This window comes from Numida meleagris, chromosome 6, assembly GCF_002078875.1.
Source record: "Numida meleagris isolate 19003 breed g44 Domestic line chromosome 6, NumMel1.0, whole genome shotgun sequence".
Classification (NCBI taxonomy): Eukaryota; Metazoa; Chordata; class Aves; order Galliformes; family Numididae; genus Numida; species Numida meleagris.
The window spans coordinates 30,144,962-30,172,892 of record NC_034414.1 but is presented as its reverse complement, the minus strand read 5'-3'; the positions used below and the strand labels follow the sequence as shown (position 1 = coordinate 30,172,892).

Genomic DNA, 27,931 nt, shown 5'->3' with positions numbered 1-27,931 from the left:
CCACATAGCACCTCCTATGGAGAGGAAAAAATAAAGCCTTCCTATCTCAAAGCAGAAACATAACACTAAATAAAGATGTTCACAACTTTTCCGAGCTTTCACCAGTCTCAAGTGAGTAAGGCAAGCCTTCAAAGTTTTGCACAAAGGTATATATATTAAAAGAAAAATTAAAAAAAAAAAAAAAAAAGATTTGGAGACTTTCATTCTCTGCTCATAAAAAGATCTATGAGGGATCCAACCTATAAGCAAATGCTAATATTGGTTTGCAGTCCAAATGACAACAGTACCACCTTAGGACCTCATTTAGCTTTGAATATTTTATATATTTTCTCCCTAGTTATCTTCTGTACCAATTGTTTCATAGCTCTTTAAGATCAAACAGCACAGATTAAACAGCATGCTTACAAAGAGTATGACGAGGACTAAAAAAAAAGAAAAAAAAATCAAGTCCTTGAGGTTTCCCCATGACTAGATTTTTTAGTTTTATTTTCTTATTGTAACTTGAGTAATGTAATAAATTACACTCATTGAAAAGAAAAGAATCATAATATACTATTTGAGTGAGGCACATAGTTCTGCAAATTTGGACTTGTCAATCCTGACTCAATGACTTCGGAATAAATATAATTCCAGGCTAGGAGTTTAATAATAGGACCCTCATGTATTTTAAGTTGTATGTTCCATTTCCACTTTTACTCAAAGCAGTAATAGAGATGAGACGTGATGTATTTGTTCTAAAATGTAAAAGTAATGATTTTTTTTTTTTACCACCATCCTCCTCGCATGTTCATATTTTAATGGCTCTTGCTTCTAATAAAGTCACAATCAAATGAAACTTAAGCACAAAAATATACTAAATGAATTCAGTAGAACTAAATCACTCAATATTTTCACCAGACCTGGTCCTCCAACAAATACTGAATTATACAACCCCTAAAAAAATGCTTTAAAGATGCATTCATACATGCTTGTTTATAAATGGTATCTCCTCCTCCAGGCAAGAGAGCAGAGTGATTTTTTTTTTCCACTTTGAAGGACACTATTAAACAGAAAAAAGCATTACAAATGAAAAACAATCTCCAGATTAACCAAGTTTGATTTTTTGCACTTGTCTTTCTTCAGGAACTGTTTCAGGAATTGAGAAGAGGTTTCAGAATTGGATTTTGTTGTAAAGGTGTAATGTATGCTAAATTCCTAAGTTTTCAAACTGAAAAAGTAAAAAAAAAAAAAAAAAGACAAATAAAAAAGGAGACTTACGAAATTTCTCTCTAAAGATTTCAGCTGATGATCTATTTCTTTCAGACGGTTTTGTTGATCACGATATTCCTTATTGTCTCGTAGAATCTTTTCACCTGGAGCTCCTTCTAGGCTTCTGTTTGCATAAATCAGAGACTCCTGATAAAAAGAAGAATAGGCAGAAATGAAACACATGACTTTTTATTGCTTCAAAGTCAGAAGAATGTTCCTTTGATTTACATAAGGAAAATATGGAAATCTTTAGAATGACGTGTCAGTTTCAGATTTGGCAAATACATAATTTTTATTATGCATATTTTTAAATCCAATAGCTAAACATTAGGCCGGACTTACTTCAGTAAAATGTCTTCATCACATTCGAAGAGGAATTTCTTGGATGCTTAAATTCCATCAGAACCATAAAAATGCACTGAGAAACAGAGGTTCAAAAGCTCACTCCCTGTCAATGATACTGGGACCAGAACTAGGCCACTGCTGACAACTCTCAGAAGAGAATGAAAGAATCAAAACTGAAATGACCGTAGGCCTTATTTCCTGGACATCATGGTAAATTTAAAAAAATCCTCTGAGTTCAAGTGCAAGTTAGATGTACAACTGCCATTAAACTCTTGGGTTACACATTCTCATATCCTAAAGTAGTTTTGGATCAGATTTTGCAATTAAGATCAATGCTGAATACATTCAAAGTTCAATGTTGAATTATTACATGCAAGAACAGAATGGAATTGAGATTATTAAGAATGACAAATATTTGCCAAAAACAAATGGCAAAGTTACATTGTAGCTGGAAAAAATCAGGCCTTTCTGTTGCAAATCAAGGACCCTATATAAGAATCCAAGTAATGGGAATAATGATAATAAAAAGAAACCTGTTAGTCAACTCAATTTGAGGGAACATGAGTAATCATTCACAAAAATCATTTACTTTTTTTTTCAGAAGCAGTTTAATAAACACATGCAAGGAAAACAATTCAGATATGGAAAAGAAAATGAACTTTCCAATTTCTCAACTGCAACATATTAAAAAATTGTAAGCATATGAAAAGAATTTTTTCTGAACATCAGAAAAAAAAACTTATTAATGAAAATACCAGTGTGACTTCAGAATCTTCCATCCTTTTGAGTAATTATTTAAACTGTTTACTATAGTTATGTGCTGTAATTGAAAAACAGAAATGTTTCTCTGACAAATGGAAGCCAATCAGGTATGAAAGAACTCATCAAGATAGCAAACAATATGGAAGTAAGTATCTTCATAAGGTAAGAATGAACAGATATTGTTTCTTTAATCACAGCCTCCATTTCATTTTACTTTCAGGTAGTTTTCCAGTTGTTCAAGTTGGTAACTGTATTCATCATACTCAATCTTACACTTCATATTCTTTCTATCCTACCATTTTCCTGTCTCTTCTAGCATTATATTCAATTTAATTTGTTCTTCCAAAAAACACTGAGTAAGACAAAAGCATTTTTAAAATTTTTAATTAAGTTGGCACCAGAACAAAGAAATGTTTCAGAGAGAAATTAAGTTCTGATGAGAAACATTTCCATGTAAAAGAAAACATTAGTCATGGAAAAGCATTCTGAACCTAGCTGGTCTGATTGCACAAAAAGATGAAGCTGTATGCTTCTCTCTAATAGCTCAGCTATGGTACTGTACAATAATTAAATCCAGTTGTTAAAGATTTGAGAGCTGGAAAATAGTTCCTACATCCCGTCAATGCATCTACAAGCATAAGGAAGCTTCTCTCCCATTGAGCCGATGGTGATTAAGCATTTGCTCTTTGAAAGTCATATCTAATGAAATTCTTGGAAGCAAAGAATGTGCTTCTTTATGATATGCAACTCTTAAGTTAATTTTGTTTCAATTCCTTCTAAAATTCTAAACAAAAACATAAGGAGATGGTTACACATTTCTTTTTTTCCAATATTCCCCAACACTTGTGCATTATACTCAACCACAGCAGATGAAAATTCCACCTCATGGAAATCAGAAGGAATTTCAGGATAGACTTAGAGTGATGTCACTGAAATCAGTCTCTTCTCCACTTTCCAAATCAGACTTATTCCCTGTAACAATTCTAGACATGTTCAGAACAAGTTTTCAGCAGTACTAAAAATGCAAAAAGATATCAAAGATGAAAAAGGCACTCTGATATAGGTCCTGCTGAAGGTAAAAGCAGAAAACTGAACAGAGATGCACTTTATCTTTAAGATAACGTATACAAAAGATAACTTAACTATCTAGATGACATCTAGACAGCTGCAAAATAAGACAAAAATGCCATGTTCAAGAGAAGAGTTAGCATGATAATGGATATCATGAATATCATAGATAGTTTGCCTTTCATCGGCCTCCAGAAGACATTCAAAGAATTCTGGTTTTTCTCTATGGCCCACCTATTTTCAGATGTCAGAACTGATGCTTTAAGATTAAAAGTTGTTTAAAAAAAAAATCATGAAAACTTCTAGTTTACAACAATATTAGAGAATATCAATCATGATAATCATGGCTCTTTCATGAAGACCATGAGCAGTAATGAGCTTAGAACATGTGAAAAATACATCTTTTGACGGGAAGCCCTGTAGATTCAAAATAGTTACTAATTTTTCAGCTACTGATACACGTCACTTCCTGCTTTTTGAAAAAGCAACTGTTAAGGGGACTTGAAAACAAAAGATGCCTATGTTAATTCATTCTAAACAAATCCACAACTGAACCTGCCATTACTGTTCCACATATGTACTGAAGTGACTGTATCAAGGTACAAATAACCACAATCAAGAGTGTAGAACTAAAAGTTAGATCAAAGTTAGACAAAGCTTCCACAGTAAGCAGCCAAGTTTCTGAAAGTTGACACAGCTATTTTCTCCTCCACTTCCCTTCAAAAATGTTAGCAGCTGAAATTATCTGTAAATAATACACAAGCCCAGTCATGTCACAGTGCCAGATACAATCACTCTGCACCTATGAAATTAGGCATCATGAAGAACTCAGCATTGACTTCTCTAATGTGAGTTTGGCAACGAAACTACGGCATCCATGAGGCACCCAGTTCTCTCCAAAGAGCAACAGCACTTGAAGATGCAGAGAAGCAGCACTACAGGTGTCTAGGGAATTCTGGTATCAGCTGTAAATGCACAAAATCATTACACTTATGGAATTAGACAACTGCAGACTGTTGCTTTGGATTTATGCAATTAGCATCCATCCAAACCCAGTTTTAAATAGTTAAAGCTTCCTTATGTTTCTTTTGTTTAACTTTTTCTCAAATTTATAAAGCCATCTATAAGTAGTTCTGTTCTTTGGTAACTTTCATTAAAATGACTCATGTGTTGTAGTTTATCTGAACAACAAAAAAAGACAAACAGAATCCTGTTTCCTGGTTTTACAGTGTATTAAAAAAAAAACTTTCTGCAAAACAAAGTTGAAAGATAATTGTTTTTTACCAAGTATGGGTAATTTAAGAAATTAACTGCCTTTTTTTGGTTGTTAATTCTGATACTGTTCAAAAAGGTAATGTATTACTCTTTTCAATAAGTATACACATAAATGCAAGTTTCTAATCAAATACTTCAGAATTTTTACCTGAAAAGAAGGCAATGACAATTATTCAGACCAAATGTACCCAAACAAAGTGCTCATTATCACAGGCAGTATCACCAGTTTCAAGGAGGTGTCTCTTAACAGTAACCGCAAGATCCAGCAATCTTTGTCGAGTTCAGGTCCCTGAACCTGAAGCAACAGCGTGGAAAACTGAATTTGCTTAAGTGATTAACCACTAGAGGGAGTTGCCGTTTCATACATGAAATGCGAGGAGGTAAATGATCAGCTTTTAATTGTGACTCCTATGGAGCTTACAGCAACATAAAATACCACTTCGGGTCAAATAAAACCTAAATAAGGTCCACAAATAAGTCAATACAAAACTGGCATTAAAATGTTGTTAAATTTTTGTTTGTTCTGGCTACGAACTGTACATTTTAATAAAGTAAACAAGTTTTGTGCAAAACAGGAGTTATGGTATTTTACGTCGTTACTTCCCCCATCATACACCATGGAAAACACTCCTAGGACACTAGTAAATTTAGTCTACTATGCACAAAATTCAAACAAACACTTCTCAAGGATGAGACTTTAAGCTTCTTATTACTGTTAGAAAGGGAAAAAGACAAAAATCCTCTAAAAAAAAGACATAATTTCAATCCATTTTCTACAGTCTTCAACATTGCTTATCAATAATTATCTTTCAGTTCACTTTTGGAATCCTGAGATAAAAAGAAACCAAATTTTAATTCCCAAAGATGAATTATCATGGATAATGTGCTATCATGATGACCAAACTGCTGAGGCCATTTTGCTTTTCAGAATATCTGAAATATCAATTTTTGCATATCAAATTTCTTGTTTAAAGATCTGTTCTACCTGAAAAATTTGGCTGGAAGGATTTGAGCAAGAGCTGGACATTGCAGAAAAATCCCCATTAGACAGTAGCATTTGAAGCTTCGTGTCTATCTCATTTAGGTAATGAAATTCCACCGGTTCAGGTGTGTACCCTTCTCCTGGTGCTAGCCAGCCACACACATCCTCCTGTTGAAAGATTCAGAAAATATTTAATCCCCATTCCCAAAGGAAACGGACTTCAAAAGCAGTTACACATCAAGTATATTTATTTTTCGAATAAACTGTATCAAAGAACAACATGCAAGTTCTCATCTCAGTATATAGCTGAACTCTGCCAGCATTTACATAGCAAGCAGATATTCACCAAACAATTAGAAGTATACATTTTTTATTTTTAAATATAGCTAAGCAGCAACTTAGGTGGACTTAGAGATATATTTGTTACATTTTATTTTTAGAAAGCATATGCATCTACATGCATTGTTAAAATGCAATGGCAAAAAAAAAATAGGTCTTGTGTTAACCTAAAAAGATTTCTGCAGTTAATATACTTTTATAGGAATAAGTCCAAAACCCGTGTCCTCACTGGCTAGCCACTTAGAATCCCTGAAATAAAAGTGCTTACAGGCAGATGTCTTGCCTCCATGCCAGCCAGCCATAGAGTAATCAGACAGCTCCTCAAGCTCCCCACTCTTTGAAGGTTATACAACTCTTTTGATCAAGTTCTCTTTACATACAACAGAAGCACTCTGGATAGCTAACCCCTTTACCTTAACGATGCACCTCATTGTATAGCATCTTAGCCAAGTTAGTTAAACTTTCAAAGAAGTTTCATGCTATGCTATGCCATGCCTGTCATAGCTTCTACCCATGGATACAGACTTCCCCCTTTCTGTGGGCTCTGTATTTGTTGAACACAGGAGTCCCAGCTCCCTGTTTAAGGAATAAGAGTTTACCACAGCCTAACCCACACATAGATCTTGCTCCCTGGTGCTGTACAGCAAGCAGCACTTTTTGATGCCACTGACATGAGTATTCACCTTGGAGGTGGTGTACTCCTTTGCAAGATAGTGCAGAGGACAGAAATTAAGAGGAAATTGTTTGCCAGAGGTAATCCACCAGTCCTAAGACTGAAAACACACAAAAAAACCATGCAATAATCTCATGCTTTCAAAGCTAATATCGAAGCAGAAAAGCACAGTTCTCATAAACTGCACTAAAACTGTTGGTAAACATCATCCTAAGACAATTCAGTTATGCCTTGTTTGCATAAAAAAAAAATATTATTCTGGGAATACTGTATTACAACTGAAGTTGTCCAAAGGACTGGACAGAGAATTGACTACACAGCAAACAGTAAGATATACTTAAGTATTAAAGGACAAATGCAATTCGATGGGTATAAAATGAGAAGTTCTCAACTTCACTGAAAAACAGCATCTTGGCAAGCTCCCCCATCAATTTTCACCTCAGAAAGAAATTATGGCAGCAACCACAGACAGACATCCTTTCTATGCACAGTCACATACCCATTTTACATGCCCAATCACATCTACACAGCAACACATGCTAAAAATCATTTAGAAGTCCAAATAAAGTGGAACATTATACACCGTTCTCTATTAGCCTCTGAAGGAACTGGAAGCAACAGACTCCTGTGCAAGTCAAAAAAAGAAACATAATCAGCAGCTACAACTTAAAAGCACAGCAATTTTCTATTGGACAAGAGATCAAGAAGAAATACACAATCATGGAGTGACTGAAGTGAGAAAGGACCTCTGGTTCCATTTGGCCCAGCCTCTGCTCAGGCAGCATCACTCAGTGCAGGGTGCCCAGACCCATGTCCAGGCAGCTTTTGGAGATCTCCAAGGACAAGACTCAACAGCCTCTGGGCAGACTGTGCCAGTGGAAGAGAGAAAGCCTGAGAAATCTTAGAATTAAACTTAAAAAGGTTGATGTTTTGGTAGAAACCGCCTGGAGTCAAATCTCAAACCAAAGATATGAAATGCAATGTGAGACTTGCAATACATCCTCAAAGAACAAAATAAGACACCCACAAGAAAATCTAAGTTCCTACAGGAGCTGTTCTGAGATCAATAACCATCACCCTTCTAGTGCCCCAGTATGTCATCACAGAAACGCTGGGAGAGGCAGAAAGCAGAGTTCTCTTCCTGATAGTGACTTACATAATTTCTCCCACTTGACAGCAGTAACACCTGACTAACCAATATGAGTATGTGTTCCCAGTACAGACAGCTGCATAGTACGAGTGAATTTGGCCCTCCTAACCCAGACAAATGAGCGCATATTCGTAGATACTGGTTATCCACTGCAACCTGGTACTTTTGTCTCACACACAGGGAAGTGTGTCTGCTCAACCACTATTCACTGAGAATGACACTAGCAAATTACATCTCTGTCCTGATTCCAAAGAATCATCAGTTAGGACCTCACAAGGACAGGGTAGGGAGATGGGGGAAGAAGAGAGCATACTGTTGATTTCCTTTCTTTATACTAAAATAAGAGGACCATCACCTTACTCCAAGACTTCAACATCTGTCTTGCAAAGGATTCGTGTCCGTTCTTCCTTTACAGCTTCCAGATCAGTCCTCTGACTATTTGAGCAGCTGCATCCACACATAAGGAGGAAATATCAGCTCCCAACTACAATACCACTACTGTGAGGTCATCCCTGGCCATCCTCATTACCCTCAATCATGTTGGCTACAAAAAAGAAAAAGAAAGCACACCCCAAACACCTGTCATAAATTACCTCCATTTTGTTTTTGTGAAACAAAATCAAACAGAAGTAGAATGAGGTGCTAAACTTGTGTCATGTTAACCGCCTGCTAATCAGTGCTAACACACACATGACTCTGCAGTAGGCAGATAGATGACCCCAGGTGCAACTTCGTAGCTACTGCTCGATGTCTATTTCTCAAAGCTCTCACATCCCCGCCTCGCAGTAGTTAGTAGCCACTTTAGTCCAGAGTAAAACAGACTTAAACATTCTCTCTTATATTTTCAAGATGGTCAGTGATTTAACATTTATCTTGGAAAATATGCTTCTATCCTGTCACTGTTTCCAACATCTTAACTCAGAATGTTTCTGTAACAGCAGTAGGCGCTTAGTACTATGTAACATCTGAAACAAATTATACCCCTGCTGATTTAACGACTGTATTAGCATGAATATGCACTTCCAAAATACTTCAAATATCCATAAAACACTTTTATTTAACTGAGAAAGAAATACTATTTGGATATTTGACTTATTTACTAATACAAGTTAGATTAAGTTATCTAATCTACATTACACTTCACAGAAGAATTAATACAGCATGCCCAGCTCTGCATTGACTGTCAATCTCCAAAATATTACTTTAGCTAATGCAGTTGCACCAGCTTTTTAGAAGTCAGAATGAAGTAAGATGAAAGCGGACATCAGTTGGACAGCTATATTGCTGGGCCAGCTTGGAGCAGTCTAGATTACTCATTAACTGGTAAGTTTCTTGTGATCTTTGCTATAAAGCAGCCACAAGAAATGACTCAGCCATAATATAATTCAAATGTGGCAGAGAAAGAATCCTTCTCTAAACTAGACAGGTTTCAAGTAGCTAAGTATTATCCTTTCTTTTATTCAATTTTGGCAGTAAATTGAAGAGCTATTTTCTTTAAAGAGATGATCTAGTGGTGACTAGACTAACCCACAAATTACCATTCCTGTTCTTGTTATATCAAGAACATATAGCAATAAACGTCTTCTGTAGTGACCTATTTAATAACTGATTTAAGTAGTACAAGCTCTATAGATCCACGTCCAAAGAACAGAGACATGTCCCAGATATAAACTCTGGATAAATGTCATACTTTGTCTTGGTGCCTTAAGAATTGGTGCACAAAGAAGGGCACCAATTTACTAGTTATTATTAATATTACTAGTCAGAATTTGCACTAGCTATTTGGAACAAATACCTGTCAAATTTGTGACTAGCTTTAAGAAAAAGAAAACTCAATACTACCTACTGTGAGAGAAGATTTCTGCAATCAGTAAAATAATAAATTCTTAAAAAAAAAAATCACAAAAAACAACCACTGTTCTTTAAGTCAGAAAGCTCTAATGTTTACTAGCATAAGCCTATTTAAAAGATTGTCACGCCTTTACATGCTGACATTTATCAAATGAAAGATCATCTCTTTCAAAGAAGAATGGAAGGGATGGTATTGTTAAACATCAGCCTTTCCAGCATGAGGAGAAAAACAACCAAAACAAAAAGAAATCAAAACCCCACCTTCTCCCAATAGTTTTTTCCTACACAAAGGCTGAATCAAGTAGTTTCAGTTAATGATTTTGACCCTTACATGAGCTCACTTCCTTACCTTGCGTTCTGAAACAATAATTTCTAAAAACAGATTTTAGCCACGTTCTAGAAAAGAACAGCACCTCTTGGAAGTCTCATGGCCTTATCAGAAAATAACTTAGAGTAAAATATGGAAAGACAGAACTAAAAAAATAAAAATAATGAACTGCACCTGCTTCTATTTATTGGTCTTGTATATGAATTGTTAGTTATCCTACTGCAAAAGAATTTACTCCAGATCATTTTAGTAATATAAACAGAAACTGAACCTAAATTATCCGTTGCTCTTTCTACACGAAGTTCATATCTTTCTTCATAGGGGTAGCAATTCAGCATACATTTAACGTACCGTGACAAAATTCGTAACACGTAATCACTCAAAGTACATAGACTCTCAGTAATGTACATTTTAATGTGAAACAAATTTTAAAGGTCATATAATTTCTTTGAACAAAGCAAGTATTTTTCCAGCATGTTTTTCTTATTTATAAAAATGCTGTTTTCTTCAAGTATTGTATCAAATTTATACTGAGGATGATCATACTATGAAAATACTTATCTTTAGCATGTTTAATACCATATGTATTTGACAAATAGTGAAAGTTTATAGCATGATTCATTTTTCAAACAAAATTTTATCTTCCTATACTAGCAGCCTCATGATAACTTCTGTAACATAGGAAGGTCCCCAACAACTCTACTACTGTGATGTTTACATCAAAAGAGTAAGCAATTAAGAATGTCTGCTAGTAACAAGGAGATCAAAAGACTATTTGATGCACTGAGATTACTGGGAATGATTCCGTGGCACAGTCACCTTGAAGCAGCTATGGCTAGGACAATCACACATTTTTTAATGCTTTATAAGGAAAGGTATTTCTACCTCTACATACTTCAGCTTTTCCTATCTACTGCAATATGCAGACACACACTGCTTGCTCTATAACATTATGTCACAATACAAAAGTCTAATATTAATGTAGGCTTCTGGCTTCTCTGTATACTTTTCAGACAGACTGAGTTGGAAGTCATCGTTATCTTTCTGAATGCACACATAAGCTTCACTGTTATCTCCCCAATTACTAAATCTGGAAATTCATACCCCAAGAAAACTCTCAGATTTTTGTGGTTTGCTTTTTTTTTTTTTGGAAGCAGTTGCTGAACCCTCTACCAGATACTACAATGCTAAGCACTCAGACTGAGATGCAGCAACTTGACACCTTACACACAAATTTATACAGAAAAAAATCAACATTCTGTTCTGAGTGAGCTTCTAAGGCTCCTTCCACCCACTTCTAACTTTTCCTGAAAGATCTGTTGCTTGTTTCAGGCCTGAGAACTTCCAAGTAGTAGAAAGTAAACAAAAGTTAAAAAAAAAAAATTCCAATTTGCAGACAATCCTAATGGGTTTATTCAGCTCATCTCTTGTATCTTTGTTCATTACTTCAAAATAAGTCTAAAACAAAAATCAAATTTAGATTTACAGAAAAAAAGCCAAATACAACTCGAAAGTATAAATTACAGTTCTCATACCTCAAGATCTTGCAATATACTTCCATCTTCTGTATCTTTCAAGAGTTCAATTAACCTTTTCCTTTCTCCTTCAAGCATAGGTATCTGTTTTCCTGAATCCTTTGCTAGCTGAAATGTTTACATGTAGAAAGAAAAAAAACACCCCCACCACAAATAATAAAACCTTTAGAACTCCAAAAACTCACATGTTTTTAAACTCTATGAAATTAACATCCAATTTTTTTTTTTTTATCATAATACAAATTATCTCTCCGACAGATAATAAAATTATAATCTTATATCAGTCTTTGACATAGACGTGGGCAGGAGGTAGTGCTAGATAAAAAAAAAACCATAGACACTTCTCTTCAGTGGAAAAGAAAGTTTGAAAGTCAAGGCATCTATTTTCTGACAGAAGTCAGTCTTCTGTAAAATGAAAGTTCCATGCATGCTGTACACAAATAACCGTATATCTATTCCTCATCTACACATAAGTACAGCTTCCTGTAACTTAATAGTAAATATATTTAAAGAAAGGAATTCTTAGGAAAAAACTGCCCTCAAAAGAAGCTATGCCCAGGCACAAACAGAACAATTCAGTTTCTGTTACTCTGTAGTAAATACATTAAAGCAGTATTAGGCCTACTCTGAAAACATAACCATCCAATATGAGAACTACCTTATAGAGTTTTCTGCCATAAGCAACAATTTTTAACAGTAACGTTATTTTCATTTACTTCTAATTAGCTTTCAATATTCCTGATAAAGTACTCCAATTGTTAACAGAAGTGCTTATACACTATTTTTTCTTTAACATTTAATAAAATATTATTGATTTTTCATTTAAAGCTTACCTCTACATTCTTTTTAATGAACTGCTGACTGCTTTTACTTTTATTCTGTGTTGTTTTTTCTGCTTCATTCAGGAATTTGTTTGGTTCTATTTCACTTGGATAATCTGAAGTTGGAACAAAAAAAGTGCTAAATTATAATTGTTCCTTTTCTCATTCAATCAGAGCTGCAATAGCATTAATTTCATTTAAATTTTTAACCAGCTTGTTAAGTGGATAGACCTAAAATTTTGATATGCTGTTTTCATTATCTACATAAACTATTTAGCTATATTTAAAAGAGATAACAAGCATCAAAGACGAGTCTAGTCTCATGTTTAGGCTTTTATTATCTGAGATCATACAACACTGGGAAGGCTCAAAATACTTTCAGATTTCTAACCTCAAAAATGTTAAACATGGTGGTTTTAAAAGTCCTGTCATTCCTACGAACCCTATCACTGTCTCAGTTTTATCATCAGTACAAAACCAGACAGTAATTTTTGGGAAACCACAGAACTCTTTGGAATCATATCAATTACATTTTTTTAAAAATATAACAGCTGAAGAACAGATGATATATTTGACATTATTACAACATAGCTTATAAAAAACTGCTTAAAGATAAAACTCACCATGGAATTGTACAGCTATTAAACAAACAGCAACATACATTATTTGTAACAATTAAAACTAATGATGTTCTGACAACTTCTCATGTAGATTTTTCTTTTTCAATAATGGATTTCTAACTATCATATAATTATGAGCACATATTACGTTATTCATAGACTTGTACTAGTTCTAAGGCAGCAATTCTTAAACAATTCTTATACCAAATATTTATCACATTAAATAACAAATCTAAGCAAGTACAATCAAATTCTTAGACTCCAAATCTACTTGTGAAATATGCACAGTACTTCTCTGGAAAGTAGAAGAATAAAAAATGGAGTGGGCTATTTCATCAACAAAAATAACCTCAATTTAACATGCTGGATTATAAAAGATAAGCCATCAACAGGTTCTAGCAGCTTATTCTTTTACACTTGGCATGGAAATAATTCTTCTGCTGACTGAGTAGACTGCAAACTCTCAAAGATATAAAAATGAATCCAGTGTGTTCTTTTACCCACTATGAACAAATAATAATAAATCAAGTATACCCTAATGGACTGAGTTATGTGATCTGATCAAGAAAATCCTGACACAGTTCAAATGCACAACCATTTACTCAAGGCAACCCAAAATATCTTTAAGGTTACCACGTAAGACCTTAAATCTATCCAGGAATTGGATCATTTAAGAGCAAGAAAATTTAAAACATGTAGTCAAATTCTATGAAGTGTCCACACTTTATAGATTCTGCTGCCAACAACAGTCCAACCTTGAGGAACATCTGTTTATTACATGTTTGTCATCTTAGTCACCAGTAAGATAGGTCCCTTCTATTTACATGTAATGGTAGATGACAAAGAAATAAACAAAGCTGATAGTAATGGCAACTGAAGCCATTCTTCTAATGCCAACACAAGTGAAAAATTACTCTACTGCACATAGTTGAATTTCAAATAGGGAAAGAATAGATACACAAAAGCACAATTCTATTTATTTGGAATATCAGTCACCCGACGCTACCACCAGCATTTCATACCTCTAAACAGTGCACGAAAACAAGTAATAGCTAAATAATCAGCGTAGATGTTTGATCTTTACCAGAAAGCACTTATTACAAAAAACTTACAGAACAGTTGAAAACGTATACAAAACCAATTTTAGATGATTTCTTTAATATAAGTTAATGAACAATAACAGCAACTTAAACTAATAGCAAAGACATGTTTTTAAAATTTTTCATTTTAAAAAAAGTGATACATTTCACAATGAATGCCGTACACCTATCAATTTACATTAAAAAATTATAACTTGGAAGTAAATTTTTTTAGCGTATTGAATGAAATGCTTCTGTAAATCCCAAAGAAAGTTCTTCCATTTTGTCATTTGCCAAATATTAAGAATTATTTCCATTCTGCTAAACAGCCTTCTGTTTAAACCCTATTTCCGATTTTCTGCTCAGCTACAAAAACCAAGTCTTCATTAACCACCCACTGTATCTGTTGTTTTGCCAGATAATAAAGCTTACCCTTATTATGCTGGGTTTTATGGAAGGCACAATCTTCTGGATTAATGTGCGTGTGAAATATCAAAGCATGTGTTTCATCCTCTTTAACATGAGAGGGATCTGCAAAGAAATCTTTCAATAAAACTCAAAATAAATTTAAAGATGACCTAGGTACATACGTATCTATAAAATCTCCTACATGATAGTTAAAAATGAACTTGGATAAATTATATCATCACCACATTTTTCAAGAAATAAAAAAGGAAAGAAAAGTATAGTGTCTCATGAATAATAACATAAAAGAATATATATGTGTTGTTTCATTAGTCTTGAGTTTTTAGCAACTGATGACTATACATGCTAAAGCACATACATGACAATTACATAATAGAAAATACAGCACAAGGTCGTGATATTTCAAAGCCTCCACAGACACCACGTGGTTGGTCACAAAGAGGTTTAAATGAGAATAAAGCACCCAGATTTTCACAGCTGGTGCCTGCCTCTACATGAATTATTTGTCTTCAAAGTGGCTTAGGTTAAGGGTATAGTCTAGGAGTGTTCAAATATACCTTAGGCATGCATGAGGTTATTTTTTTTTTCCTTGAGTAACTGAAACAAGTCACAGTACAAACATATATCAACTGGAAGCCTAAGCTAAGAGTATTAAACTACAGTCTAAAAGCTTAGCACTTATGTATCACGTATGACAAATACGTTTCTCACAATGAAAAAAACAAACAATGTGTAATAATGAAGTTTAATGGACTCTACAGACAGCAAGATATTTTTACACAGAGCACAGGGAATGAATGTAAGGCCAATTAATTAATTCTGATTTACATTTCTGTCATGATCATGTGTCGTAAGAAGATTGGGACTCATTAGTTGTTACTGATTTTGTACCCTAAAACTTGTGTTTGACTTCAAAGCCACATTAAAAGCTGTAATTAAATAGCTCCTCTATATAAGTTATGTAATGTAGCTCTTTGACAAGTTGAAGCTCTAAAAGCAAAATATATGAGTTGTATTCCATTTCAGTATCAACCAGGGCAACTATCAGGGCTGGCAGTAATTGTTAGACTGTTACATAAACAAAGCCTGAAAAGTAGTGCATGAGCATGTTACAGAAAACTGAAAACAAAGATCAGGCTAGGAGAAAAATATAAACCTAAACTAAGTAGAGCTTTGCAGTTAAGGTACACCAGATGCACATGGCATTCATGATCTCACATCAAGAGTTATCTTTGAAATAAGAGAGGAACTGTAGCATTTAATGGTTGGAGATCATTAAAAAAATAGTCTACTGTTTTTTGCTATATACTGACATCTACTGGAGATTTTTAAAATATCATACTTAAATTCCATGGTTTTCCCTTAATAAACCAAAATTTAGTATAGAAATGTTACCTTGTAGTAGTTTGACATGTTTTGACCACATATTACTACTGCTATTATACACATACTTGCACATATATTAACCAGCTCAGATTATTGCTCAGCAATAGCCATTCAGTCCTCCAATTCTTGTTTTCTGTCCAACATGAAAAAAGGAAGGACACATGACAATTCTGTTTCCTTTCAATCATTTCAGCCAGGAAACCCTATCAACCAAGGTACAGAGATGAAGGCCAGGATGAAAAAAAATGCGGACAAAAAAAAAATGTGCATGATTGCCATAACTCTGGCACCAAGAGAAGTACTCAAACAGCAAATTTTTGAAAACTGCTCTTAAGTAGTTTGGACAAATACAAACAATCAGGAGTGGTGTTCCCCAGGGGTCGGTGCTGGGGCCTGTCCTCTTCCATATCTTTATTGATGACCTGGATGAGGGCATTGAGAGCACCCTCAGTAAGTTTGCAGACGACACCAAGCTGGCAGGAAGTGTCGATCTGCCTGGGGGTAGAGAGGCCCTACAGAGAGATCTGGACAGGCTGGATCTCTGGGCTGAAGCCAATGGGATGAGGTTCAACAAGACCAAGTGCTGGGTCCTGCACATGGGCCACAACAACCCCAAGCAACGCTACAGGCTTGGGGCAGAGTGGCTGGAAAGTTGTATGGAGGAAACGGACCTCGGGGTATTAGTTGATGCTCGGCTGAGCATGAGCCAGCAGTGTGCCCAGGTGGCCAAGAAGGCCAATGGCATCCTGGCTTGTATCAGAAATAGTGTTGCCAGTAGGAGTAGGGAAGTCATTGTCCCTCTGTACTCAGCACTGGTGAGGCCGCACCTCAAGTACTGTGTCCAGTTTTGGGCCCCTCACTGCAAGAAAGCCATTGAGGCCCTGGAGCGTGTTCAGAGGAGGGCAACAAAGCTGGTGAGGGGTCTGGAGCACAGGCCTTATGAAGAGTGGCTGAGGGAGCTGTGATTGTTCAGTCTGGAGAAGAGAAGGCTCAGGGGGGACCTTATCGCTCTCTATAACTACCTGAAGGGAGGTTGTAGTGAGCTGGGGGTCGGCCTCTTCTCTCTTGTAACTAGTGACAGGACGAGGGGGAATGGCTTCAAGTTGCGCCAGGGGAGATTTAGGCTGGACATTAGGAAGTACTACTTTTCTGAAAGAGTGGTCAGGCGCTGGAACGGGCTGCCCAGGGAGGTGGTTGAGTCACCGTCCCTGGAGGTGTTCAAGAAACGTTTAGATATAGCATTGAGAGACATGGTTTAGTGGGGTTATCAGTGATAGGTGGATGGTTGGACTAGGTGATCTTGTAGGTCTTTTCCAACCTAGCTAATTCTATGATTCTATCTGGTTTTGTTCCTCCCACCCCCCAGTAAAGACACAGTGTGCAGGATGCCTACAGCTCATTCCAGCATCCTCCCAGAAAAAGTGTCCAGGCATATAAATAAAATGGAAGACATTTTAAAATAGCCAATGCTTTTTTGTTTTTCATGTCCACTGTGCATTCTTGAAGAAAACTAGCAATAATTCAGAATGTGCTTAGTCCATTTGCTGTAGAATTTCAACAGAATCATGCCCTTTTGACTCAGTAAAAATATTTAAGTAGTATTTAACTTTTCCTTCCCTGTTCTATATATAGTTTTACATAGTATTCTGTAATTTTAATGTCTTTTTTGTTATGCATCACATTACACAATTCTCTGTACCATTAATCATTTTTTTACCTTTTCTTGAGTTGAAGAACTCAATCCTTAGTCATTTGTCAACCTCCAAAGCTGTCATAGAATTTTCTTAATTTTTTAATTCTTATTTAAGATGGAAGTGATTGTATTTAGTCTGCTATATTTTAAGACAAAAGACTAAAATGCAAACACCGATTCTTATCAGAGTGCTCATTTTCACTTTGAGTATTTTTGTCTTCATATCACTATGAAAAATTATCCAACTTCCTGTTCTTTCCTTCCTGAAAATAGCTTGAGAGCATGTCTGATGTAGTTTCACTTTTTAAAACAGCTACCTATCCTGAACTTTCTTTCCTAGAATTCTCAAGTGAAAAGAAAAAAAAAGCAGATTAAAAGAACTAATTTTATGGTTCATATTCTGTCTTTCTTTAGAATCATTTCCTATATTATTTAATGATCCTTTTTAGTCAAATTCTTTGTCATGCTCGGAAAGTTAAACTCTTAGAAGTGAATTTAATGTAATCAGTATCAAAGCTAATTTAAATGACCCATATTCCTTCTTCTACTCTTTGGACCACATTCCAAGGATCACGGCTATGCACGCACCTCCCTACGTTGTTTTAAAACACATACAAGGGATGCTCCGGAAGTATTGTCTGCTATTTTATTATGTTGGTCCACATGATCAGAGGCAGACAGACGCTGGTAGTATGGCAGTAGAAGTTGAACCTTCCCACCAGTATTCTGCTCCATTTTGTTGCCATGCAACAGATGGCAGCAGAGGGGCAATGGCATCTGACATGGAAGTGCGTATGAAGAAAAGGGGTAGAACTGATTCCCTGCACATGGAAAACGTTGCACTCACTGATGTTCACTGACACTTGCTGAACGCTTATGGAGACCAAACAGGGAATACGATCATAATGAGGCAGTGGGTGGCGCCCTTCAGCAGTGGCAACAGTAACGTGAAAGACAAGCAACATTCCATACAGCCATGCAGATTTTTACAAGCACAGCATGCAGGCTCTTGTTTATTGCTTGTGAAAATCCAAAACAAATAGTGGTGGCTATGTTGAAAAATAGTGTTTTGCAGCTGAGAGTTTGGGCTATCAAACAGAGTTATTCTGTTCCTTGCATCTGTTGTAGTTCCCACGGAAATAAACAGGAGGCATTAGTTTTGGAGTGACCTATGTAGTTAGTATCATCATTGGGCCCCATACTTTTGGTTCTTCTCTTAATAGTTTCCAAAAAGGCTCAGGCTTTCCCTGTCTCTAGTTCTGTCAAATCACAAGAACCTTACCATGGCACTGCCACTGCTTCCTTCTCATCATCTCTCACATTCCCACATGAAAGTTTTCTCCAAAATACAGGGTCCACATCCTTAGAACTTCTATGCAACTTTTTTTTAGGCTTAATATTTTTTTTTTTAACTGCCAGCCCTTCCTACATTCAGTACACTAGCCTGCCAAACTCCAGGCTAAGACCACCAGTGACCTTCATCAGTGACGTCAAAACTGATTTTGTAAACAAACAAAATGATGATTTGCTTATTTACTGCCCAGACATTCCAAAATGGTAAAGACATCAAAGTTTTTCAACAGGTTTCCACTCTGTGTTTTCCTTATAATTGTTTTCATTATTTTAATTTACCAGTGTTCTCAGTCATGCATCCTTTCTGAAGTCATATGCCTTGGCCATCAACTTGAAAAGTGCAAGCTTTACTTAACCTGGACTTCAACTTTTCCAGTCCCCTGATATACTTTTAAGTTATTTTATTTTAAAAGTTTGAAACCCTTTTTTTTATTGTAACCAACAAAAATATGAACATTAATCAAAATAAAGAATAATTAGCTCAGGGTATTTACTTCTTTTCCACCTACCAGCTGTATCCTGCCATGATGAGATCAAAGTTAAGAAGAGCTTTGTGTTTTCTATCTCCTCATGGACTCCGACGGTACTGACAGACTATTTAAAAGAAATAAAGTATAAATATAAAATATATTAGCATATATATACTTTAAAGTTGCAGCAAAAGTCTGCTTTTTAGGTCCAACAAATTTTAGAATCTATAAAAAATTTCCTGCTTAGGTTTTACTACTTTCTGCTTTGTTTTAATCTTGAGGCTATATGAACATCTCCTGAAGTTATGACAAAGGCATTGTGAAATTCTAAAGCCTCTATTCTGCATTGTTTATTTCATGAAGACACACTCCACAAAGTAAAGAACTTCCATAAAGTATATATGGCTCTCAATCCAAATGCACTGACACTATGGGATGCACTCAAACCGCAACCATGTCTTTTTAGCAAATGACACTTGTATCATGAAAAATATAAAATATTTTAACTTCTGAAAAAATACTAAATGTCATGTTTTAAGGCTTAAACTGACATTTAACTGCCAGAGGCTATGATATGAATAATGTAAAGAAATTTGTGCTGTGGTGTCCTCATGCCTTCTTCAAGGAAGCATCTCTAGCTGTTCTAATAAGAGAAAATACCAAAGGAGATAGATTGCCTAAGAACTAGAACATAGTAAAGGCTCTTAGCTCTGCGTTCATGCCATGTCACCACCTGCAAGTAACAAGCTCAAGCCTAAGACTCGGTGTGGTTTACAAGCACAAAGACAACTGTACACTTGACTAGTGGCCTTACCAATTTTTAAGAATCATATCCCTGTTTCAAATATAGCCAATATATAATAAAACCTATTCAAAGTTACTTTTTAAGATCAATTTATTCACTTTAAAAAGTCAATAATTAATTATTTCATAAAACAACATGTCTTGTCTGCGAAATTTAGTGATTGTCTAAGACAGTAGTCTAAAATATATTATTTACAAAATAAGCAGGATAATTCTAACCTTAAGTTCTTCCCAGAGCTTTGCTCTAATTTCCTTGCCTTGTTTTTTAACTGCTCTTTCTTTAACGTGTCTTTTTGCCAGTATTTTGTCAAGCTTATTCATTTTTCTTATAGCAGCTTGAATCTGAGGACTTCCTTCTGCCTCTTCAGAATCCAATAACTTGGAAAAGTTTGCTGTAGATTAGATTTTAAATTGTTAGCTTGATATACTTCAACTTAAAACAAAAAAAAACCCCACAGTACAAGTAGTTTGATAACAACTGTAGGCAAAAGTACAATTATCCTTAAGCATATGTACATTATGTTCCTTTCTAGACCTGTATGTAGCAGGGAAAAACAAAGTCTTCGTAACAGATTACTGAATCAAACTCTTAGCTCTAGCAGCTGGATATGAGGTAGGGGAAGAATATACCATTTTGGGCAACTAGTTTAAACATAACGGAAGAGTGATGGTACCTCCACAATATCAGCAATAGCAGCAGACAAAATAAGCTTACAACTCAACAGGTTTTTCTTTCAGGCCAGCAACTAGAACACATCTTGAAATGTCATTCATTAAAATAACTAATTATGGGGTTTAGAGAGACTCAGTAATACCTCCTCTTTTAAACGTTATAGACATTTTAATCTCAACTTATTTTGATTTCTGATCATTTTCAGCCTTTCCCCTTCCTACAGCATCCTTATTTCTCTTTTCTGGTAGAAAAGCTTCCATAGCATAGAGGACACATCTGTAGCACAGCCCCTATCCCACAGACTTTCAGATATTGGAATACAGAACTATTTTCTTCATTTTCTAATGTTTATAGGTCAAAAGCTTTATACAACATTTGATCCCGAGCATTCACTGTAAAGCATTAGTCTACTTTGTGCTACAAAAAAAAGTTGAGTAACAAGGAGAGAGCTACACAAAACTAACCAAGCTCCAGGGAATCCCCTATGAGAGAAGGTAACTTATCACTTATTTCAGCTCACCTGAGCCCTGCGGATGGATGTGGATCTGAACTACCAAATAAACATTTGAAGCCAAATTCTACACAATTTCTGTTCTGAAGAAATGACTATTAGGTGAGATGACCAACACTGCTGCAATAGATAGAACCCAGCGGTGGCTCAATCACCTTGTTAGACTGACCAAATCTACATAAAACTCAAACACTGCCACATAACCAAAGTAAATAACCTTAAAACAAATAATTCATCTATAACCTCTGGGATACAACAATGCATAAACATTTTCAAAGCATGCTCACAAGAAAACGAACATAAAAGAGCTTTGTTGCACCACGCACTTTATAAAGTGGGAAAGTAATACCTTCTTTTATATTACTTAATTTTCCTTGGGAAGGTCCATAGAATACTGAAGTCTGTGTTTCAGTGCTATCACCTCCAGAATCTGAATTAGAAATACACGCTGAAAAACACAGGAAAAAGCCTTTCACAATAATATACATGTGAAATAAGCTTTTAAAGATAGTGTTTGAAACATTAACAATTAAGAAAACAATTTTTTTTTTTGGTCAATTTGGGATCGTCACCAAGACTCTATGGTGGACCACTCTCTAAAAAAATGGTACCTACTAGTACACTTGGGTTCACGTTAAACCCAGGAGCAGGAAGCAAAAAATTCCTTTTGACACCAATTATATCATGAAATCTAAGAAAGAAGAAGATATTGAAATTCTTCGCTTCACATAGTGGCTTTCCCTTCTCTGTTCTTAAATAGTCTGAAGCTCTGAAAAGTTGATTTTACTAGCACTTACGTAATGCCAAAAAGAATTCCATCCAAAGCACTTCTACAAGTGCTTTCATTAAAATGAAATATGGTATATTTGTATTTTAAGTATACTACTTACACTGTTCAGCTGTTAAATGCTGAAACTCTCAAAAATAATTTCCAATTTTTTTTTATTGATAGACCATTATTAGCATATGAAGTTTTCCACAAATTAACATTATCTTTGAAAAGTTGGATAAAAACACTTTATTGAAAATAATTCCTATCATGGTTTCATGGAACAAATGCAGATTATTTCTCCCAATTTTTTAGGTCACTAGCCAGGTGCAGGTCACAGCTTAGATGTCACAAAGCACATGCTGTGTTATCAAAGCTATTACCACTGTATTTCAGAAATGGGACTCAAAATAGCGAAGGCATGAATTTTGACACCATTACCCTCTTTCTCTTATGGAATTTCACTTCTTTGCATACATTTTGCTCTCCAGCAATAGAATTTTACTCAGACTATAAATATATGGTATTTGGTCTAGTCACAGCACGAGGAAATGCCAGGCATTCCCACACCAGACAACTCACTGGGATTCAGCGCACACTCCTGAAAAATGGTCATACTCTCTACTTCCTTAGTATCAGAGTTCCCCCTGCCATAACCTTTGTTTTCTTCTGGACAGCAGTCTTCTAAGCTTCTTTGATGATTAACACTGAAACTGACAGGTGGATCAACCTATGAAATACAAATCAATCGCTACCACATAAACAGAAATCTTGGGGGTAGAGGGAAGAGAGAAGAATCACATATTATTACAAAGGCTAATAATGCCTCTACACAAGACTGCAAAGTAGCTCTTAAATAAAAGTTCAGATCAGAGTTCCGCTTCTTAGGTATCACACTAGTGAATTTGTTTTCTCAGGTCAACATTTTACAGACAGTTGGACTAGGAAGGAACTCTGAAAATGCATGCTACTTCTGTTACAGCAGAATACAGCCAATCAGACTGTATGTGCAACAGCCTCATCCATTTCCCAGTGTTGTGGGCACTCCGCACCAGCCAGTATCGCCACCTCTTGCTCATACTACTGAGTTTTTTTCTGCTCTTTGAAGAGCTGATATGCTTGTATCTAATTCATCAGTCCCAAGAAACAGCAATTTTCATGCAATTGGTTAGGATACTTAGGTGAGAACTTGGATTCAAAGTTATCTGATAGTATCCTTAAAATCTGACTGTGAACCTACAAAAAATATTTTAATGCATTTATGAAGCATCTAGGCATGACGCCTAGACCAGATGGATGAACGGAAGTACAACACTACTGGACAAATCTAAGTAAATCAACCTACAACTCAAATTCTCAAGTCTTGGTCCCTACATCTTACAAACACTTAAAATTACATAAATCTATTCCCAAAATTACGTTAATCCCAGTTATCAATTTCCTCAGAGGATGAACAAACATCTTACTTCCTATGGAATTTATTACAATTCTTGGAATATTATGATTTAAAAAAAAAAAAAACAACTTTAAATAGAATTTATTTAGTAATCTGATTAAGTATATAGAATCATAGAATCACAGTTGGAAAAGATCTCCAGGATCATCCAGTCCAACCATCCACCTACCACCAGTATTTCCTCACCGAACTATGACGCTCAGTGCAACATCTAAATGTTTCTTGGATGCCTCGAGGGTCAGCGACTCCACCACCTCCCTGGGCAGCCCATCTGAGTGCCTGACCACTCTTTCGGAGAAGTTTTTCCTAATATCCAACCCAAACCTCCTGTGGTGCAATTTGAGGCTGTACAGAGGAATACAGTTCTCCAGGCTGTAATGCTGAACAGACCTTTCTGCAGCCACCTTAATGACTTAGAAAAACTGAATTAAAGATCATTCTGCGCATGCAGAAGGAGCAGCACATACTCACAGGCTTTCACATAGCCCTTTGCAGAACCACAGACACCAGAAGTCTCTGCAAAACTAGGAGAGCAGAATTTAATTTCTTCAACATTTTAACAAGAAAAAAGAAGCAGCTGAAAGTAACAAGAATTACCTTTGGCAAACAGGGTTCTGGTGTCAGTAACTCCATAGAGGCACTTAAATGCCTACAGCTGGGGTAAGCTCTCGAGCTAGATGCTGGCCATGAAATTTTATCCAAGCTCCCCCTTGTAATATTCATTGGGATCTAAAACCTGAAGGGAAAAAAACAACAAACAAACAAACAAAAACCGAAAACAAACAAACAACAGAAAAAAAAAAACCTTACAAACTCACAGTCTATTAGTAAAACGAGAACACAAGCCCATTTCAGGTGTAGCTTAAAAAGCAATTAAATGCTGAGACATCTTTCTCGTGCTCCAGCTTAGCCCAGCTCGCTGCTCAAATATACAGCTTCCATGCAAGTACAAAAGCATAGCAGCGAGGCAATCAAAGCACCCAAACGTGCTGACAAAAAAAAAAAAAAACCGTTCAATTGCACACATCTCAAAAGAATCTCACAGCAGCACTTTCCAGAGCTCACCAGGGCAGCCCCAGACGCCGCCTGCAGCACCGCGCGGTGGGCGGCCGTTGGTGCGCGTGCTCCCGGCAGAGCCCGGGGCCGCCGGCGTTACCGGGGCCGCGGGCGCCGTTGCCACGACGACGGCTCGCAGACGCCGCACCATCCGCAGTCGCGAGAGCTGCAGGCGGCCGGCTTAGAGCGGGCGGAGCCGCCGTCGGAACGCAGGGCTGCGGGTCGCGGCGCTGCCTTCGCTGTCCCGCCGAAGCTCGTCCTTCCCTGGCGCCGCTGCCAGAGGGCACCGGGGCCGCCTGCGGCGCGTGCTGCCAGAGGAGCGAGCGGCACGGCAGCGCGCGGCTTTAGCCTGGGTTTGCCAAACTGCGGGTGCGAAGCGGCCGTGGGCGCTGTGCCGCTGGCGTCAGCTCCCGGAGCTGCTGGCTCAGGTGCTGCAGCGCGGGCCGCGACCATTTTCCTGACAGCAAAAGCCTCGCAGCTGTGCTCTTCCCATTTCACTACAAGAACAGCTTTCCCAGAGGAAAAGGAAAAGGGAAAAAAAAAAAAAAAAAAAAAAAGGAAAAATAATATAAAAAAGCCATTGTACAGCGCTTTTTAAATAATACAGCCATGCTGCGAGTTGCTTTTCCTTCTGGCACCGTGTCCAGCCTGCATGCACGCTGTTGTGGTTGACCTGAAAACACACAGAACTGAATGCTTTAAATAATCTCATTAGAACTTAAAACTAATACTGCAATCACCATTATTTACATGACTATTCACTGTTAATAGGGAATTGTAACTGGAGAGTGCCATGACCTAACATTCTAATCCTACCCAACCTTTTTGTTTTCTACATTCAAATATATATGTATGTATACACGCATACATATGTATATGTATATATATGTGTGTATATATATATATATATCACCCTTTCTCTTTGCTTAGAGGATTGTATTTTTTTCATGTCTTTGTTAAGACCTTCTCCTCTCCATGTGGTTTCTGTCTGTGGAGAACATCTGGGAAGAAAGGAATACCATACAGAACACCCCAGGGAACAGTGTGTCTCAGCATTCAGAAACCTCACAATATCACAAAATCAGTTTTCAAATTAAAATTTTCATCCCTCCATCTTCTGTACTCTGAGAACTTCAGCTGAAATTCCTGAACGTCTCTTCTTACCTACAATGTTCAGGGAATTATTATTATTATTATTTTTTTCTAATGACAGTTGAAGCTCCAGGAATAGTGCAACCCCAGAGACAAGATCGGAGAGCAGTCCAACACATCAGACCCCTCTGAGCACTGACAGCGCTGTTTCCTGCAGCGCATGCCATGCATTGCAATGAGCTTAGTAGGGCCACAGAGTGAGATCGGGCCATGAGAACCTTCAGTCCTCTTCTTAAAGATGAATTTTTGTAAACATCATCAAATATTAAAGAACCTCAAATATTATTATAGGTGGCAGGTGTATTTATAATGAAGCTTGAACTAGTAAAACAGAGAAAGATACGTAATTTTCTTTTTTACCTTTCTGGGAATGTGCCAATTTTGTTCCACGATAGCGACTTATCTGAAGATTGATGGGAATTAAAGAGGGAGGGGACAGACTGAATCAGAGAAAAGTCTGTCTTTAAAAAGAGCACAACAAGAAAAGCACTCCAAAATGTGCTTTTTAATCATAAAAGACAGGTTACAGCATCACGAAAACACAGTTAGACAAGCTGTCTCGATACTCAGAACACAGTCACCATAGTAACAGAATTCATTTATCCTTTTCTCCCTAATCCAGTCAAGGAGAAACACAAATGAGGGGGAAATATAAGGAACTTGTTCCCTGTAGCACTGCCTCTCTGCTGCTCTTCATACTTCTCTGCTGAACAGTGTTTTGCAACCAAAACACTACCTTCATTGGCTTACAGGGAGGATGACAAATCATCAAGATTTGGTTTAACACTACCTAGTTATTGGTCTTTGATGTTTTACATTTTCTTACATACTCACCTGAATTAGCTTTTCTTTTCAACAGGCAAAATGCTTAAAGTAGATTGTTAACAGTTCCACTACTCAGATCAGGACAAGCAGATATATTAACTCCCCATGTTAGGGGAACAAACAGGCTCCTTCCTTGCAAAGGACAGATTACGATCTCCTGACTGGTGTGTGCTAAGTCAAGGGCAAAACATCAGGAACTCCAGGTTGTATTCTGACTCTTCCAGAAATCCTTGTGAGGATGAGAAGTGTTCTGCAGTACACCCCATCAGCGGGAGCATTGCGGTAGTACCCTGCCAGCTGAGGAGGAAAGGCTGAACGAGAATGCTGAATCCAGAACCGATGGTAAAACTGCCATGGTGCCTAATAAATCGAGATTTTCATCCTTTGATTTGCATTAGGAAAGGTCCTGTTTCTGTGCTGCCACACCTTTGTCTGGAAACAAGCAGGGTACAGAAGCAGGAGTTCAGAGTGGTTTGCACTGCACCAGATCGGTGCTAGGGCAGGAGCAAGGAGATCCTCCAAGTCCCTACGGACAGGATTTGATCAAGGCAAAACTTACAGGTCTTGGTTTCATAGAAAATGGAGGCACAGGAAAAAAAATGCTGCTTATAAGCATAGTGGAATTTTTTATGTAAGTCACCATCTTGGTGCATTATCTTTAGCCATAGTGATGCCACACAACAGCTATGTAGAGAAAGCCTGGTTTGCCTTAACAAATATAAACTTAGGAATTGGATCTGACTTGAAGTTTCTTCTGCTTTCTTTAAAGAAAGTCCACTTAAGGAACAAGAGAGCTGCTCCTATGTAAACATAGACAAGCTTTCATTGAGCTGGAGAATGCTTCTGCAGCCCACTCTCATGTTGTTGTCCCTAAAGAAAGCAACCACAAGAACATGTCTCCGAGCACTCTTTGCTCCCTTTCGTTGGCTCAGCAGCTTAAACTCAGGCATGGCACACAGATAACTTCTGGCTGCTTCCTGCTGCTCCTGCTCTGTGGCCTTCTGGGGCTGGGGAGGTATCAGCACCTGCACCTGGAGTTCTGTAGGTTTCCACAGGATGTGCTTTGCTTTGTGTCCCTGAACTGTCCTTGAATTATGAATTACTGAAAATTGCACTAATTTTATGGTCGCAGTTTGATAATTAAGGACCTTGTTATAACTCATTTAGAAGTCCTGCTAATATCCCTACTTTGGCACAAAGAATGTTGCAGCAAATAAAATAAGTCACAGTTTTTGAAGAGATAAAAGCGTTCTAAGTTTAAATGCAATGACTTCGACCATA

General features: G+C 36.8%; 2 protein-coding genes across 11 annotated transcripts in view; one reads left to right on the top strand and one right to left on the bottom strand.

Annotated features, from left to right (window-relative positions):
* FSIP1 (fibrous sheath interacting protein 1) overlaps nt 1-24,821 on the bottom strand; it is a 76,722-nt gene extending 51,901 nt beyond the window's left edge. For 2 of the 10 annotated variants that reach the window (XR_002440362.1, XM_021402399.1), the window contains exons 1-12: nt 24,683-24,821; nt 24,215-24,353; nt 24,089-24,141; nt 22,744-22,874; nt 21,742-21,840; nt 20,428-20,600; nt 19,444-19,528; nt 14,509-14,619; nt 12,390-12,493; nt 11,557-11,664; nt 5,684-5,848; nt 1,258-1,395 (exon numbers count right to left, since the gene is read on the bottom strand). Coding sequence is in view for 9 of the 10 variants with exons in the window: in XM_021402399.1 (XP_021258074.1) it covers nt 1,258-1,395; nt 5,684-5,848; nt 11,557-11,664; nt 12,390-12,493; nt 14,509-14,619; nt 19,444-19,528; nt 20,428-20,600; nt 21,742-21,840; nt 22,744-22,874; nt 24,089-24,141; nt 24,215-24,340 (1,293 nt within the window). In the remaining variant the exon portion in view is untranslated. Of the gene's footprint in view, nt 1-1,257; nt 1,396-5,683; nt 5,849-11,556; nt 11,665-12,389; nt 12,494-14,508; nt 14,620-19,443; nt 19,529-20,427; nt 20,601-21,741; nt 21,841-22,743; nt 22,892-24,088; nt 24,142-24,214; nt 24,354-24,435; nt 24,633-24,660 lie in introns of those variants that run through there. The other 8 variants (XM_021402408.1, XM_021402403.1, XM_021402400.1 and 5 more) reach the window with 8 other exon arrangements.
* On the top strand, nt 24,558-27,919 carry LOC110401309. Its single transcript, XM_021402262.1, has 2 exons — nt 24,558-25,101; nt 26,875-27,919. The coding sequence occupies exons 1-2, from the start codon at nt 24,558-24,560 to the stop codon at nt 26,934-26,936; spliced, it is 606 nt and encodes a 201-aa protein (XP_021257937.1). The 3' UTR covers nt 26,937-27,919.